General features: G+C 36.5%; 1 protein-coding gene and 1 long non-coding RNA gene across 2 annotated transcripts; one reads left to right on the forward strand and one right to left on the reverse strand.

The window, feature by feature from the left end:
* Positions 1-1,446: 1,446 nt before the first annotated feature.
* On the reverse strand, positions 1,447-2,830 carry LOC139147847 (uncharacterized). Its single transcript, XR_011555813.1, has 3 exons — positions 2,739-2,830; positions 2,067-2,161; positions 1,447-1,789 (listed from the first exon to the last, which is right to left on the reverse strand). It is a non-coding gene; the product is annotated as an uncharacterized lncRNA (long non-coding RNA).
* A 6,695-nt stretch (positions 2,831-9,525) lies between these two features.
* LOC139149689 (uncharacterized) lies at positions 9,526-13,261 on the forward strand. The gene is made up of 5 exons (XM_070721562.1): positions 9,526-10,534; positions 10,776-10,914; positions 12,466-12,570; positions 12,781-12,857; positions 13,235-13,261. Exons 1-5 carry the CDS (start codon positions 10,523-10,525, stop codon positions 13,259-13,261), a joined length of 360 nt encoding a protein of 119 aa, XP_070577663.1. The 5' UTR covers positions 9,526-10,522.
* The last annotated feature ends 4,572 nt before the right edge of the window (positions 13,262-17,833 follow it).

Raw genomic sequence — 17,833 nt, forward strand, 5'->3', positions numbered from 1 at the left:
CACAAGGATATCAATTTCAACATCTTCTATGATACGAAAGCATAAATTAATCTTCCTTAAGGAAGCCGTCTCTTTTTGTTGCATGTTACATGTAAAAATAATCGTAAAATCAAAAACTAGCCCATTCATAAAATCTTCAATTATAACTATAATGGAAATGTTACGTATTTCATAAAATACCACTAGAAATCACATCAACTACATCATAATAAATATATATATATGAATTTTCTCCAAATTTGAAAAGTATTTCGATGTAGACCATTTAAATACATTGATTGTATGCTTTCAATTGAATGTCATCATACTCGACAAGGACAGGCGGGTCAAGTCGCTTGACTTACATCGTAACCGGGTCAAGGACGTATGTAGTTTTGTTTTTCCTCATATAAATATATCGCATAGTGTTTCTTTATAACCGATTCGTGATGAACTGCTTAAATTAGTGATATTATAAAGCAAACCTTGATCAGTATCTACAATACATGATCGCACTATAAAATAATTCAAGTGAGAATTAAGTCATCATTTACATGATCATTCACTTAACAAACGACACATTTAGTATATGGTCTTTTAACAAAAAATCATTGCATTATTTTTAAATCTTCCAATGATCAATATTCCTCACCCTTCGAACTTTAATTTAAAAATGTGTCAAATTAACCTCATAAAAATAACATTACAATTTCTTCAGTCAATTTTGATAAATAGGTACATAAAGGAAGTGTATTAAATATGCAAATTAGCTAAGAATTGGTATGTTACACTCGATAAATTTCGGTTGGTTTGATTTAGATAATAGTCTTATTACCTAACCTAAAGACAAGAAAATTACTATTTTCATGTTACAATCACATATAGATTACATTTAGCAAAATATAGATAAACAAAACAGAACAAATCTCATTTTGACAAACCTACCTCAGAAATCCACTCAAATCCAGACTGTGTTTTATTTTTTAACTAAATGTAAACCAAATTCAATATGATGCAGTTTGTTATGCTCTGACATGTAACTACCGTAAGTAAAGCAAAGCATGAAAAAGTACCCAAAAAGTCTGATGAAATTCAGTGCCTTCAGCTCTGATGCGTAGCTTTATTGTTGAAATTATTGATATGCGTATGTTGCCTAACACTAAATGTATATGTTCTTTGTCGATTGAACGCTTAAGGTAGCACTTTGTGACAAAATTAGAGAATAATAGTGTATATGCGACCGAATTAATGGCGATAAGTACAGCTAACCCAACTGTTAGCTCAACGATATGTCAATATGATCCTCTATGGTCTCACAAATCCAAATAGGGTTCATATAAATCTAATCTAATTACAACACAATAATTAATTAAATAATCAATGAGCTTATATTCATTAAAACAAGATAAACAAACCGTACAAATAATATAATCATGGTCAACAATATAATTTTAGAGTCACATCAAATCAAGGAAAAACAGAAAGAAACACAAGTGCTGGGAGGAAAGGGATGACAAGGTCCACTTCTGTGGATGACATACACATCCCAGCAAATATTGTATCAGTTAGTCTAAAAGTGTTCACTTGTAATTATCTATGAATGATGTTACTTGTGATATACTAGGACATATATACGCTGAACGCGCACCAGAATGTATTCTGTTTCTTTGTGCCTCATGCCAGTTTTATTTACACATTTCTATTTCTTTGTCTTTCGTATTGTAGCCAGAGTATGTTTACTACAACTACTTCCACCAAAAGCTTAAGCTGAGACTGAATAAAGGGTTCGCCATGATTTCTGATGTGAAAGCTGTGAAGATAAACAAGAGTAAAATAAAAGTTACACAACTTGTTACGACATTGTGATTTTTAAATGTTGGGCATTTTATGTAGAAGTCCAAGTATTATGAGATTTTTCAAGAATAAGACATTTTGTGCAGCATACATTCCATGTCAAAAGTTCATAAGTGTAACTTAAGTTTTGTGTCTTTTTTACAACTCTCTCTCTCTCTCTCTCTCTCTCTCTCTCTCTCTCTTCTCTCTCTCTCTCTCTCTCTCTCTCTCTCTCTTCTCTCTCTCTCTCTCACCTTTTGGGAGAGCAATTTCGTACTCAGTCTGAAGAGAATGTGGTTAGATGGTTGCAGAGACATACAGTTGAAGTCATGTTTGATGTCGGTGATACCTGGAACGAAGGAGTGTAAATAGGTTTTGGCTGTAGGATTATGCTCATTTATTGCATTACATTTGTTTATATTCAATTCAACACTAAAACGTAGCCCATATAATCTGTCTGCGCGACTAATACTCCAATCAAAGTCAATGAAGTCAGTAATACAAACTTTTAAAATGATTTAGTAGTGATAGCTGTTTGATAATTAAACATTTCAGGTTAAAAGATGTGTAGTACTCCTTATTCGGTCAAATGTAAAGGATCTTCTTCATGTTCCACAATGCAGACTGAAAACTTATGGTGAAAGTGCCTTCTCGCGTGCTGCTCAACTTAACTGAATAATCTACCTTTAGAAATACGGCATTCTTCCAGTCTGGACAATTTCAAGAAGAACATCAAGACCCATCTCTTCGAAAGAGCCTACTGACACCTTGCCATAACTTTGTACAGCGCCATTGAACACTACTTTGTAGTGGATACTGGCGCTCTATAAATTCTTCTGATTGATTGATTGATATTTGAAATACCAAACGATATTGATCACAGTCCTACCCTATAAAAATAAACTAAAGGCAATAAATAATTATACCTTACAACCATCACTATGCCAGGCACCAGTTTGCTCGTCCATGTAATTACACGCAGTTTGTTTAACATCCATTGTCAAGTTCACATCATGTCCTACAAATTCATAGCAACAGGATATGTTACCCGATGTACTAACACAAATCCAAGGAAACACTATCCGCATGGGTTTACAAGGGATCATCAAGTTTTTTAAAAATATACGTTTTTTTTATGATCGATGCGGAAATGAAAGATATTATGATGTACCTCTATTTACGGGTGTACATGGAAAGCAGAAACCCAGTGCACAGTAAGTGAGGCTACCCACAATTCCCCTTGATTTGTACACTCAGACGTTTTTTGCTAAAGGCTTTTTCAATTTTATTAGTTTCTTAATAATTTTTAACTTATAATGTAAGTTCAGGATTATTTGTTAAAACTATGTTCCAAAATTATTATGTTTAAATTCAAGAGTAAATTGAATGAGAAGTCAATGTTTGGAGGTGCTAAAAATTGCACACTTGTCAAGATAAAGTTATCAGCAACTAAGATGGTCTCATCATACCACCTGTCAGACATGCAAATTTCCTTTGTTACGAACACTCAAAAAATCAATACCCTTTTTTTTGCTAACGCAGATGCAACTTATTCCCTTAGTTTCCTTGAAAATATTGTGTATGGCTGTCAAAAATCTCTGTCGACAAAATTACAAAATTGCTATCTCCTCAGCGGAAAAGGGGTTGATCTTCTCATTATTCACAGTGAGAAATCAGAAAATTGTGATTATCAGAACTATGTTGCCAGAATTTTGAAATATGGACCGAGTGGTTCTGTGTACAGAAGAAATTTGCTTCAGTTCAGTGAGTGATCTCCGTGTGTACAGATCATGGAGAATTGTGGGTAGCCTCACTTACTGTGCAATATCACGATCAGGCTTGGTCACAAATATTCAGATTAACGCGTCAACGTTTCTTAGTGGAGTTAACAAAAATAAATCAAAAGTTGCCCTTTGCACCATAAAACAATAAGTTTCTTATCAGCATACATATTGGCAAATTTCTTAGTGTCAAACAGCCTTCCGAAATGATGGCGAAAGTAGTGTTGCTGAGAATATGGCGGAATAAATTGACGACAAATGACATTATAGAAGTATTAATGTACCGGTTGGATATTGTATTCAAATTGCATGCAATCGTATAGTCCGTGTCGTGGCCACGAATGCAAATATCGTAGCTATCGGCGTCATAAAAGTTTATTCAACTAACTTACTCTCGGGAATGGTAAAAGTCAAATAGTATTCTCCGGTCTTGATAAAGTAGTCCTCGGGGATAAGTATTATTGAATGATTACCGCTGAACTGGACATCCTGGATGTACTGGTAACCGTGGTAATTATTCGAATAGGTAACCTCGTTATCGAATACGTAAGCCGTGGTATTAACGAAAAGTGGCGTTGGGCTTCTTAACATGATGATTACCGCGTGGTGCAACTTTAATACCTGCAAGGGCAATGAATGGAGTATTGAGAAGTAGATTCATTGAGAATCATACTAAAGTATGGAGCAACGGCGACTACGTGACTTTGGTAAGTTGTTTTCCAAAGATACTGGAGATACGGAGATATTTTGTTGTTAATGATGCACTTACTGCCAAGTGTTTACATGTTCTACCATCTAAACATTACCATGGCCTATTTCAGTGTTGTCGTTTTCGTAATCTATTATAAACATGTTCACAATAATACCTTCTTTATCTGTCTTAAAACAAGGAAAAAAATAATTGCGTTGCTTATTTATTTGGTGTATTAACTCTGAAAGAAGGACGCATAATGTTGAGATTCGCAAAAATGACCGAGAGAATGAAGTTAATCATTTCAAAGAAACTGATGATACAATATCCATACTTACATGCAAACACACAAAATACACAAACATACATACATGCATGCATACATACATGCATGCACGCACGCACGCATTTATACATACATACATACATACATACATACATACATACACACATACACACATACACACATACACTCATACATACATACATACATACATACATACATACATACATACATACATACATACATACATACATACATACATACATACATACATACATACATACATACATACATACATACATACATACACATACATACATACATACATACATACATACATACATACATACACTGCAAATTCTTCTGGATTGAAATTTCAGAGCACTGTCTAGTATTTATTCCATTAGGTTTGCGGGCAAGCTTATGTGTCTTTGAGCATGAAATACTGATTAATACCTTAACCAGAAAACTTATGGTTTGTGAAAGGCACTGACCAGAGGCGAAATTAATGGTTTGTATTCCATCCGACAAGATCACTGTGCAAAATTGGTCATCATTGGTTTGTTGACAAACTAAACCTATTCTATGATCTGGCGGGAATTTATTCCATTTTGAAATAGAGATTATTATCCACTGCAGCGGTTGATTTTTTGACCGTTTTCATGACATGCGGGATTGCCCCCTGGTTTGAAAACATAACAAGTGGAGCCACACTCGCAAAGTGCGAATAAAACTCATTTGGCGATTTTTATTTGATAGTCATTATATAGCCATGCATGCGAATTCAAATTTTCGACCCGAAAAAACGGTTTGGTTGGATCGATCACTCAATTGCGACCGCCTTTCTGCACTGTTACTTCCGGGTTCTGGAAGCGACACGATTACTCCGTTCAGAATGGTATTAGAATGCAAGGGTGAGCAAATGCACTACCCAGAGCTCCCTGGCTAGCTGATTTTACCGCCGGGCAAGTACTAATTGTTGGTGCCTACAAGCCCGACGGGTTAGCGTAGTTTAGGAGACTGAGTAGCAAAGTCATTCGGCATCTAACGCCATGGAGTAATGAGAACTGTATTGCCTCACGATAGCACAAAGCAAACATAGAGACGGTTTCCGAGCCCAACCAAACTGACAAAAAGTCTTCATCAAGGTTTGAATTCAAAGAGCGTATGCAGTTCCCGGATGAAGAGAAACCTAGCTCAGAGAAAATATAGTTTGAATTTAATCTTGGAAAAAAGACAAACAATCAATACGATTTAGCGTCAAGTGTTTACGTCAAAATTCAACTGATGTGGGTCTAGTACATGTATCATGCAGCGTAGCTGCAACAATTGTAGCCTTTAGAAGCCAATCCCCACCAACAACCAAGGCTACATTATTGCAGCTACATGCAGCGCAGTGAGAGCAGCATACGAAATTACAGACCTTTCAAAGATCAAAATGAAAACAATAGCAGCAATATTAGTTATAGTCACACTTAAATTTTTCGAATAAAAAATTCTTCATGTGGATCGTGCTGTGAGAGATGAATTCTCTTGTACCAAAAGAGTAAATAAACTTCTGTCGAGCTTGGTGGAGGCCGTATAACGCCGGGAACACACAGACCTGTACGCAGGGCTAAGTTCTTACCAGCGCGTATTTACTGCAATTGCAATTATGAAGCGCGTATTCGAAGTGCGGCGGAGAATGACGATGCCGATGGTACGTTGCTATGACTGCCGTGTACATGAGCGCGGTGGCTGGAATGGAACTTGCACGATTGCGCACATAGGGTCATATTTTAAGCGGAAAGACTTGCCACGTTTGCATGTCATTTCGAACTCCATAAGTGACACACTGAGGACGGAGGGGCGGAGGCACGAATATGTAAAGAGGGTAAGAGGTCAATACGTAGCCCAGTTTGCTTTCCACTGTTTGATACTTTTACCCCTGAAATCATCATGAGAAAATGTTCATATTTACGATAATGAGTGTAAACGTTCAGATGTGAATAAGATAGAGAAAAAATATGGTAATAACGTTACTTCATATTTTTGATCGCCATGTGTGGCCACAGGCGTTTGGCACATTGCTGGGATAATAATCGTATTTAATATGTAGAATGTCTATATACGACTTGATTATTCAATAAAAGAATCACCGTACGTGATATTAGTGTAGGCCTATAGGCCTACATGTTGACTGGCATTGTACCTATGGCTGCCTGGCTCGGGCCCGGCGAACGCACTGCATAATCATCAATGTGTAGAATGTCTACATGACTTCATCATTTATTAAAGAATAATGGTACGTGATATTACTTTACATGTCAGCTAGCTTAACCGAGCGGCTGTAGAGCTCTGCAGGGCTTGGGCCCGGCTTTTGCCCATTGTCCACTGCCGCACAGACAGGAAGTGAAGGTGAGAAAGTAATTCACAGCCCGATTTCATAAATCAGCGAAATTCACGAACTCTGAGCGTTTCCGGTGATAAAAACTGGTCAACGGTCAGATGGTTGCATAAACAATCGATCGACTGGCCTCTTTTGCCTAAAATCATACCTTACCCTATGCTACTGGCGAGAAATTGTCCTGAAATCGGCTGGGCACACCAACCCAGCGCCGGCCATTTTGAATGAGCTGCATGAAATGTACGCGTCCAATGAGAGAAGAGCAATGACGTCATCTGCCAAGGGTTGTATGCACAGGCGCATACATTAAATGCAGCTCATTCAAAATGGCCGGCGCTGGGTTGGTGTGCCCAGCCGATTTCAGGACAATTTCTTGCCAGTAGCATAGGGTAAGGTATGATTTTAGGCAAAGAGGCCAGTCGATCGATTCTTTATGCAACCATCTGACCGTTGACCAGTTTTTATCACCGGGAACGCTCAGAGTTCGTGAATTTCGCTGATTTATGAAATCGGGCTGTGAATTACTTTCTCACCTTCACTTCTCTGTCTGTGCAGCAGTGGACAATGGGCAAAAGCCGGCCCAAGTCCTGCAGAGCTCTACAGCCGCTCGGTTAAGCTAGCTGACATATAAAGTAATATCACGTACCATTATTCTTTAATAAATGATGAAGTCATGTAGACATTCTACACATTGATGATTATGCAGTGCGTTCGTCGGGCCCGAGCCAGGCAGCCATAGCCTAGGTACAATGCCAGTCAACATGTAGGCCTGTAGGCCTACACTAATATCACGTACGGTGATTCTTTTATTGAATAATCAAGTCGTATATAGACATTCTACATATTAAATACGATTATTATCCCAGCAATGTGCCAAACGCCTGTGTGTGTGGGAGCGTCTCATAACCTTTGACCCTGCATCCGCTTTCGTAAACATGATCAAGTACCATGAGTATAAGTGCGATGAACCGCGCCTTTCAGATGTTATTTCGCTTGCGGATGCCTCGGACGCAGGACAGTCACTGTGTTCTTCAAAACTATCCGCCCGCCCTTTGTACCCGGTATACGGTGAAGACAATGGCCAACTCTGGACCAAAAGCCCGCCTGTCGCTAACATGTCACAGGAAGAGCTTCAGCTGCATCTAAAGGACAACCGTTTCCCACAGACAGTTTTGAAAATTCTCAACGGTAAGTCACGATCGTCCGACCTCCATGACAGGCCCCACGGTCTTATTACAGTGTTCTCACTCTTGTTTCCTTAAATATTGGGTGTTTCATCATTTTATCGTCAACGCATAGGCAACTTGCAGCTGAACTTAACCGGGACTACAACATGATCTTAAACGTCTTCGAATCTGCTTTGTTATAAGCTTATATCTAACACATTTCATGTCACCGTTTTACATATCCATCGACATTGTGTAGCAGAGGCCATGACTAAGGTAATTCTGTGAAAGGAATTCATACATCATTTCACCACCACAGTAAGACAGACGGAGAGAAGATAAGTCGTGTTTTATGAGATACTAATTCATTTTGCCAAAAATTATTGTGTAGGTATGTTTATTTATGTGAGTAGAAGGCTAACAAAAATCAAATTCAACCTCGGCTAAACTTCAACTAGAAGGGATTTACCCGCCAACATTCTTTTTCGCACCGCTTGTGGTATCAAGTTACGATTGGGTTCGCATAAATGTGTGCCGTGTGTTTGATTTTCAAACGTCATTGCTATACTATACGTTTAACTATTTTCACGGCAGGAAATTTTCTGCGCAGCGGAAAAAACTTACAAGGTGATTATTCCTCAACAATTTCAGCTCTGCGGTCAGTAATGCAGAGCTGGGAGAGTGCTGAGAAATGTTATGGTAGAACATATGAAACCCTCTCACTGCTCATCACACAGATGTCCCTTGTTTACACTTCATTCTAATTCAGTCTCGCAAGATTTATCTGTAACCAATGAAAGGCATTTGCCCGTCTTTCTTACCCGCCAAAAGCGATTAAATTACTGCCAACGCAGTCATAAGGTTCAGTGTCTCACTCTCAGACTTCATGTGTTCAATCTTATTGGTCAACATGATAAAGCAAATTAAACTTGTTTCCTAATTTTATTTTTCTTTTGCAGATCAAATGATTGATGGGCCTGATTTTATTTCCTTACAATGGAATGACGTCAATAACCTCTAGGCTGAAGGGCCATTTTGCAGTTCATAGAGAAAGTTAAGTTAAGGTTTAATTCCTTTCTCACCATAGCAATGTATTATACAGTGTATTCTGTGAGTGTCTTCTATCAAATGAATAATCTTCTCAGAGATGATAGGCCACCCTATCTTTAAAATCCAATATTTACAGTATACTGTAACAGCTATCATAATTGATCATGCTAAACTAACCTATTTTGTGTTTAATCCAAGTTGATCATAAATTTATATGCAAATAATCAAACTTTATATTTGAAATATCAAAAAACTATATCATACAGAGAATTTTGTAATTTTGTGATGTTCACATTTGCCTAATTAGCTCCGCTGTCATGAGCTTTTTTTTTGGTTTGCATACAAGTGATACACAATTGCACAATATGGATGAGAACTTTTAAAAAACCAGGTGGACCCAGTGTTCAAAATTGTGTCAGTGTGAAAACCAACTACATGTCATGATACATTGTGTTCATTAATATTTACCATTTTCAGTATCAAACAATGAATGCCATCAACTTTATTTCCTATTTTCTAAAAGGGTTTCCCAAATTATTATGGAAAGATAGTTTGTAAAGATACGAAGAAGCAAACACAATTTCACAATATGGATGAGAACTTTTAAAAAAACAGGTGGACCCAGTGTTCAAAATTGTGTCAGTGTGAAAACCAACTGCATGTCATGATACTGTGTGTAGGTGTGTGTATGTGCAGTGTGTCTCAAAGCGTAGCTGCCTATGGCACTTGTCACCGGAATGCACTTTTTTTAAATAGAGTCGCTGCCAGTGAAAATAGTGTTCAATAGGATTGCACGCGATGTGTAAGTTTTTGGCTGTGTTGTGCGTGCAATGTATGTTATCCTATGTTTTGGTTTTACACCTGCCTATGCATCAATTACATTCACAATCCATAAGGAACGATGGCATTACACAAATATGTTCACATATCCTCAATGTCAAATTATCTTCAGTTTCAAAGTAGCTGGATTCAATCTCAACTGAAAACTTATTTAATTTCGCACACCTTGTGTTCATGAATGTTTACCATTTTCAGTATCCAAACTGTGAATGCCGTCAACTTTATTTTCTATTTTCTAAAATGGTTTCCCGATTGATAATGGAAAGATAGTTTGTAAAGATAGGAAGAAGCGAAGGAGGAGAATAAGACATATAAATAATAATTAATTTTGTATTACACATTGTAATATGTTTTTCACTCACACAGCACTCTATCCTGTAGTCACTTCCTTCAGTAGTGAACCATAGAGTTTAAATTAAGGTAGTACAAACCACAAATTCAAAAGCATACATTTTCCCCAAACTTTTCTTCAGGAAACATTTCACTATACATACTTCAGTGCCAGGGGCCTCCATGGCAAGCTTGGTAAACATTTTACATACTGTTAAGATTCAAACAAGCCATCATTTGCGTATGAAGTTTGTGGGGGAAATTACATGTCAACTTTCAATGTTACGAAAATATGTATGGCGAAATCTTCTTTTTCTCCATGAATATCATTATGATTGCTCATTAGTGATGAACTAGCGAATGTTTCAGAGTCCAAATACCTGAGCAAGAGGTACATACTATGTATTTCAAGATCCAACATCTTTTCTCTGTACAGATTGTAGAGGATATGATATACATCATCCAGCAAAATCCAAATTCACCACAAGTAACCAGAGATGAGCTTCAGGCTGATTGGAAAACAATTGAAGACAGTCTCATCACGTATGGCTTGTTACAAAACATTGATGCCAAAGGTAAATCTTGTTGCCAGGTATTACAAGCATGAAAAACGGGCATAATATGATAGACAGCAAAGCAATGACACGTAAATTGCTATTCTGGTACCTTAATGGAAGTTTCACAAACAATGTACACATAAATGAATAGACACTACTCCAAGGTCTCTGTTTTTAGCTTCTATAGACTATTGTCTAGAAGCTATTGGGATGGGTTTCCGTCCGGCGTCAGTCTGTATGTATGTATGTATGTATGTCCGTTTGTGAGGTGTCCGTCCACTCAAATATCTTGAGAACCACAGTACTTACTGATTTGATATATGTTGTGTTGATGGAAAATATGATTATGAGAAACTTGTATTTTCAATTTCATGATATTGTTGAAAATATGCAAATTAGTGCCAAAGGCGTTTTTGGTAAAAAATCTTCTTCATAACCGCTGGTCAGACAGTTTTGTTATTTGGTATACAGATCCCTAGGGATAACCCAACTTAGCTTTGTTCAAATTGTGATGAAATGTGCAAATCTGTATTTTTAAGGAATTTTTTTGTCATTTTTGGTCAAGACTTCATTTCATCAAAACCACTCATCTGACAGCTTTGATGTTTATTATACAGGTTCCTATAGATGAACTAAATATGATATATTGAATTTATGATGAAATGTGCAATTTTGTATTTTTGGTGCAATTTTTGCCATTTTTGGTCAAAAAATGTGTTTCTCAAAAAATACTTGTCTGATGCCTTTGATATTTGGTATACAGGTTCCTAGGGGTTGTCTCAGTGTGATATATTGAAATTTGATGAAATCTTTGGGTCAATTTTTGCCATTTTTAGTCAAAATATTTGTTTCTCAAAAGGTACTCATCTGATAGCTTTGATATTTGGTATACAGGTTCCTAGGCTTATCTTAATGTAATACATTGAAATTATGATGAAATCTTCAATTTTGTATTTTTGCAACTAATTTTGCCATTTTTGGTCAGGCCATCCTGAAATGAGCTATCAAAGATATCCACCTGCTATATCAATACATGTGTCACAAAAAGTTATTCTCTACATAACACGGCAGACCTCTGTCGACTGTTGGGTCACTTGTTTTGCAAAACTGCTGGTCAGACAGCTTTAATATTTGGTTTACAGGTCCCTAGGATGACCTTAGTGAGATGATTTCATACAGTCAGGAAATTCTTAATTTTGTATCCATGTCTATAGTAGCTTCAGGGACTTTGGCCCTATGTTTTTTAAAGTTGGAAAGGTTGGCATCGCAATAAATCTATCCATGTTTGCTTTGTTATTGAGTAGTACAGTATTGAGTAGGGTAGAATATTGTGCTGTATATAGTACATAGTTATAGAGTCAATGATTCATTGACTCTATATTGCCTTATATTGTTTTACATTTCGATGCAATTTGAGTCAAATGCACCTGAAATTTAAAATGTAATGACATGCAATATGCTAGACTTATGTAATATCATCAACAGGTTTGTCCTAGAATGATTGTATAAAAGACTTTATTTTAATGATAATACACATAATGCACAATATTTTTGGCATTTACACTATAGGGATCAGTACATTGGCAGTTATCAGAGTGTTGGAGATCACCTTTGGCGGTCAAAGTGCACTGGAGAAGATTGTAACCATTGTTGATGTAAGTATCATATCTCTCAGTAATTCAACATAATATGATAACTTGATAATATTGTGTCATGTTCATTATGCTCTTTGTCTCTTTTGAGTAAGCTTCTGTCACCACAGTAGTGGTTTAACTCTGTGTTCACATGCTGGACAAATTTAAGAACAAGCCTTTCAGAGGTATATAAAGAACCTTGTCCTATATTGGTTATATATTTTTTACCATGATTATTCTTTCTTCATAGATGCTGGAAAACTTTCTATGAAAGGAAGAAAAGATGGCAGACTACCTCGTTTGGGTGTTTTGGTACATGAGGAGAAGGTAAGCAGTTTGTTATTTTCCTTGAACTTGAAGGAATAATCTTTTGCAATGTTGAAAGCAATAATCTTGTTCTTGCACTCCTTTCTTATATGGGAGTGCATTTCCTGTGTAACTTTGACTATGCTCGAGCCTTAAAGAGTGCATGTCAATTTTTAGAATACTTTTGGCTCACATCTAAAGACAAAATACAATGCGGGTTACGGTCAGACAGTTAGGCCTTGCTATTATAGGTAATGTGTAATTTGGTCATAGCAAGACAATGTCTTCTGAAAATCATGAAACATCAAAAGTAGGACTTTGTATGTACCGGTATGCCTATTTTCTCAATTGCAGTATTAAGAAAACTTCATTTTTACTATTTTTTGCTTTGCTGTCAGAGATTGGAAGCTGATCAGACAAGCTGACTCATTCATTTTGTCTGTCCTCAAATTTAGTCTTCACTAAAACTGCTCAGATGACATTCACCATGTGATATTTGGACTACAAGCCACTGACTATGACTGATTTATAATATTATCAAAGGACAAATACCTTGCATATGCAAATTTTTTATCTGATTTTTTAGTGTTTTCAAACAGCCTCTTTTCTAATGTGGTTGGTTTGACAGCTTCTTGTCTGATATGGCTGGTCTTACAGCTTCCAAAGTCAATGTGCAGCTTCCTTGGGAGCCCTTATCAACTGTTAATGTCAAAATGTACAAAATATTTGTACATGTACATGTGTTAGTATTTCTTTATATTGCTCAACTTACTTCAAAAATCTTCATTGAAATTGTCCACTTCGAATATTTAGAAAAATGTTTTGGTAAATTTGCTACTTTCTCATAAAAGCATTTTCTCACGTATTAATCTGACAGCTCTCAAGTATAGCTTTTAGCTTTGTAGGGATGCTATAGGTAGGTGTTTGTTAAATTAGCATGAAAATAGATATTTTAACTTTTGCAAGTACTCTGACTTTTATGCAAATGTTGGTCACATTTGTATCAGCAAGTTTTTTGGTATTTCCTATGATAAAAATATTGTTGGTATACCACCGGTCCCAGGAACTCCTAATTCAGCAATCTAACATTTGCATAATATGTTTGTTTGAATTTTTTTATACTTTTCCAGCTTATTTTTTGTGATCTTTTTCTCCAATACCAATTGCAATTAAAATTGATTTTGTTTCCAAGGATGACCTCACTATGGTTTGTATAGTCATAACAAGTACTTACTGATCTGGCATGTGCCACTAGAAATAATAAACATTATTCACAATTGTTTTTATTTTATATAAAAATCACTGAGGATAACCATACTTTTCATATTGATATGATGAGGACTATTTCTTATATAAATTTTTAGCAGCTCATTTTATCATTGTGTTTGTCTGACATTTATTTAGATGTTACCAGTCGACAGGTTTTCAGTTTTGCTGTGTCGCTGTCTCTCAATACTCCCATGAAGGAGCGTAACAGTTACAGAAACATTGTTAGATGTGGAGAGTAAAGAATGAGGCTGTTCAGGTGGTAGAGTTATTCGCTCTGCTGTCGGCATGCAGACCTTATCAAATATGTGTGGCATTGTCCAGGTGTCAACTTTTAACATTCCAATTTGTGCCTTCAAAAGAACTCCAACTTCTTTCATTCTTTTAGTACAGGCACTCAAAGATGACCTTATCATATTTGTTCAAATTGTTCAGAAATATGCAAATTCGTATTTAAGGCTTTTTTTCATCAATTCTGGTCAAATGTTTCTTTTACTATAATTGCTTGTCTGATAGCTTTGAAATTTGGTATATAGGTTCCCAGGTATTATCCTTATTATCATGTATTTATAGCAGCATGATGAAATCTGCAATTTTGTATTCTTCTGACAACAATTTCCCTTTTTTGTTAAAAAAGATTGTTTCTCAAAACTACTTGTTTGATAAATTTGATAGTTGGTAGACATGTTTGTGGGCACGATCTTTATGTGATCTGTCAAAATTATGATGACATCTTTAATTGTGTATTTTGCAGCCAGTTTTGAAATATTTCGTCATGCCATCCTGAAATGAGCTATCAAAGATTTCCAGCTTCATCAACCCATTTCTCACAAATTGTTAGTCTCTACTTAACATAGTAGAGCTGTATTGGCAGATAGGTCGCTTGTTTAAAGAACACCAACATTTTGGCGACACACACATTGCCTTCTTCAGGGTAAACACTGATAAAGGATTTCTTCTACCATGGTTTACCCTGAAGAAGTTGAAATGCTTATCGCTGAAACATTGGTATTCATCAAATAAAATATTTTACTGAAGATTTGATACCCGTTAAACTTCCTCATTCTTTGCTCCCCACATCTGCTATGGTCCAGGCATGTTCCCAAACTCCACTCGTAACTTCAATGGTTGTAGTAGGACTGACTTTTTCCATCAAACTAAGACATTTTTAGACTAACTTTTTTATAAAAATTAGTTGTTTTTTTGCATTATTTCTTAAATACTTTTTTTACTTTTCTTGTAAACTGCTTCAGTAGAAGTGATGACTCTTGATTTATAGCAACAATGAAATTATTGTATTGAGTCTGCAATGGTGATGAAATTCACAAATGTACATGTACATGTACATTTACATGTACGTTATTTGTCAAATTTTCTCACTATTTGTTTCAAGTATTGTTTTTTATATGCAACTTGTAAGATTATTTTAAGCTTGGTTTTGTAGCTTTCTAGGAATGCAAAAGGTTGTGTAGTTGCATTATAATTTATTTACAATTTTTTTTTATTATTAATTATTGTTATTGAAATTTATATACTTGTTTTTTCAGTTTACATTTTCTAGTCCAAGAAATCATTTTTCTATTAATCAGCTCATCTGATTAGTTTGAAACTTGGCATTTAGATTCCTTGGAGTGACCTCAGGTTTTTGGCTTCCCTGTTAGTGATGCAAATCTTATCTTTTAGGTGGATTTGTGGCATTGTCTGTCGTCCGGTCCGGAAGTTTTTACATTTCAAGCCTCCTCTTCAAAACAGCCAGTGTGATTACTTTAATATTTGAAATATATATTTGTTCAAATTGTGATGAAATATGAAAATTTGTTTTTTTTGAGGCTAATTTTGCTATTTTTGTTCAAGTCAGAAATTACTTTTATCAAAACCGCCTTTGTGATAGCTTTGATACTTTTTATTCAGGGTTCATAGGGATGATCAAAATGTGTACAATATATTGAATCTGTGTGATGAAGTCTAGAATTTGAATTTTAGCCATTTGGGTCATTTTTTGTCCTCACAAGTGTTTGTCTGTTAGCCGTGACATTAATTATACAGTCACCAAGGGTTATCCTAATGTAATGTGTATCGAGATTATGATAAAATCTGTAATTTTGTATTTCGGGTGCAATTTTTATCAGAAAAATTGGTTTTCATAAATTCTTATTTGATAGCGTTGATATTTGATGTAGAAGTTCCCAGTGTTATCTTAATATGATGTACTGAAATTATGCTGAAATCTGCAATTTTGTATTTTTAGGGCAAATTTTGCCATTTTGTCACAAACTTTGTTTTCTAAAACTGCTTGTCTTATAGCTTTGATATTTGGTATAAATGTTCTTACGGATGATATTAATCTAAGTCAAGGTCAGCCAGGAAAGTGTTATCTTTCCTGCCATTCAGCCTGAGCAGAGATTCTTTGCCTTTCATCCCAATAAGTCCCATGTCTTTCTTCACCTTCAAACATATCAAAGGTTGTGAAAGATTTCCACCTTCGTCAAAACATATGTCACAAATAGTTAAATCTCTACACAATACAGCGGAGCTCTATCGGCTGCAAGGTCGCTTGGTTACCGATTTTTGTGAGATTTGCATATTTGTATTTCTTTGGCAGGTTTTGTGCCTCCATTTGGTTTTTGTTTTATGCACAAATACCAGAGAGCTTCTATAGTTGTCAGTATCTGTATGTCTGTAAGTATGTGCAATGTGTGTCCGTCCACATCTAAATATGCAAAACTGCAGCACCTACTATCTTAGTATTTGGTGTACAGGTGCACCCATGGGTGGAGATGTGAATTTGTTAGTCCCCACGGACACCGTCCGGGGGGACTTATAGGTTTGGTCATGTCCGTGCGTCCGTCCGTGCGTCCGTCCGTGCGTCCGTCCGTGCGTCCGTCCGTTCACGCAGATATCTCAGAGACGCCTGGAGCGATTTCGTTCAAACTTGGTACAAGGATAGTACCCTACCTCATACAGATGCACGTCGATTTGTTTCACAATGCGATCAAATTTGGCGGTGTTAGAGGACTTTTTAGTTTTCACCTCCATAGACTCCCATGTATAAGGCAGTCAGTCCATAGACTCCCATGTATAAGGCGTCCATAGACTCCCATGTATAAGGAAGTCCATAGACTCCCATGTATAAGGAAGTCCATAGACTCCCATGTATAAGGCAGTCCATAGACTCCCATGTATAAGGCAGTCCATAGACTCCCATGTATAAGGCGGTCTATAGACTCCCATGTATAAGGCAGTCCATAGACTCCCATGTATAAGGAAGTCCATAGACTCCCATGTATAAGGCAGTCCATAGACTCCCATGTATAAGGCGGTCCATAGACTCCCATGTATAAGGCGGTCCATAGACTCCCATGTATAAGGAAGTCCATAGACTCCCATGTATAAGGCAGTCCATAGACTCCCATGTATAAGGCAGTCCATAGACTCCCATGTATAAGGCGGTCTATAGACTCCCATGTATAAGGCAGTCCATAGACTCCCATGTATAAGGAAGTCCATAGACTCCCATGTATAAGGCAGTCCATAGACTCCCATGTATAAGGCAGTCCATAGACTCCCATGTATAAGGCCAAGAAAAATAAAAATTTAGTTTCTCATAGTATTCATATTGCAAAAAGGATGCAGTGACACAGTTTTAGTCCCCACAGATAAAGTCCAGGGGGCTCATAGATTGGGTCATGTCAGTCCGTGAGTCCATCCGTTCACGCAGATATCTCAGACAC

The sequence above is a fragment of the Ptychodera flava genome, chromosome 2 (assembly GCF_041260155.1).
Source record: "Ptychodera flava strain L36383 chromosome 2, AS_Pfla_20210202, whole genome shotgun sequence".
Taxonomy (NCBI): Eukaryota; Metazoa; Hemichordata; class Enteropneusta; family Ptychoderidae; genus Ptychodera; species Ptychodera flava.

Excerpts from the sequence above, each read along its gene's own strand:
- LOC139149689 (XM_070721562.1), top strand. Across the intron at positions 10,915-12,465 it reads ACAAAACATTGATGCCAAAG|GGATCAGTACATTGGCAGTT; the intron begins GTAAATCTTGTT and ends TTTACACTATAG. Across the intron at positions 12,858-13,234 it reads TTTTGGTACATGAGGAGAAG|AGATTGGAAGCTGATCAGAC; the intron begins GTAAGCAGTTTG and ends CTTTGCTGTCAG.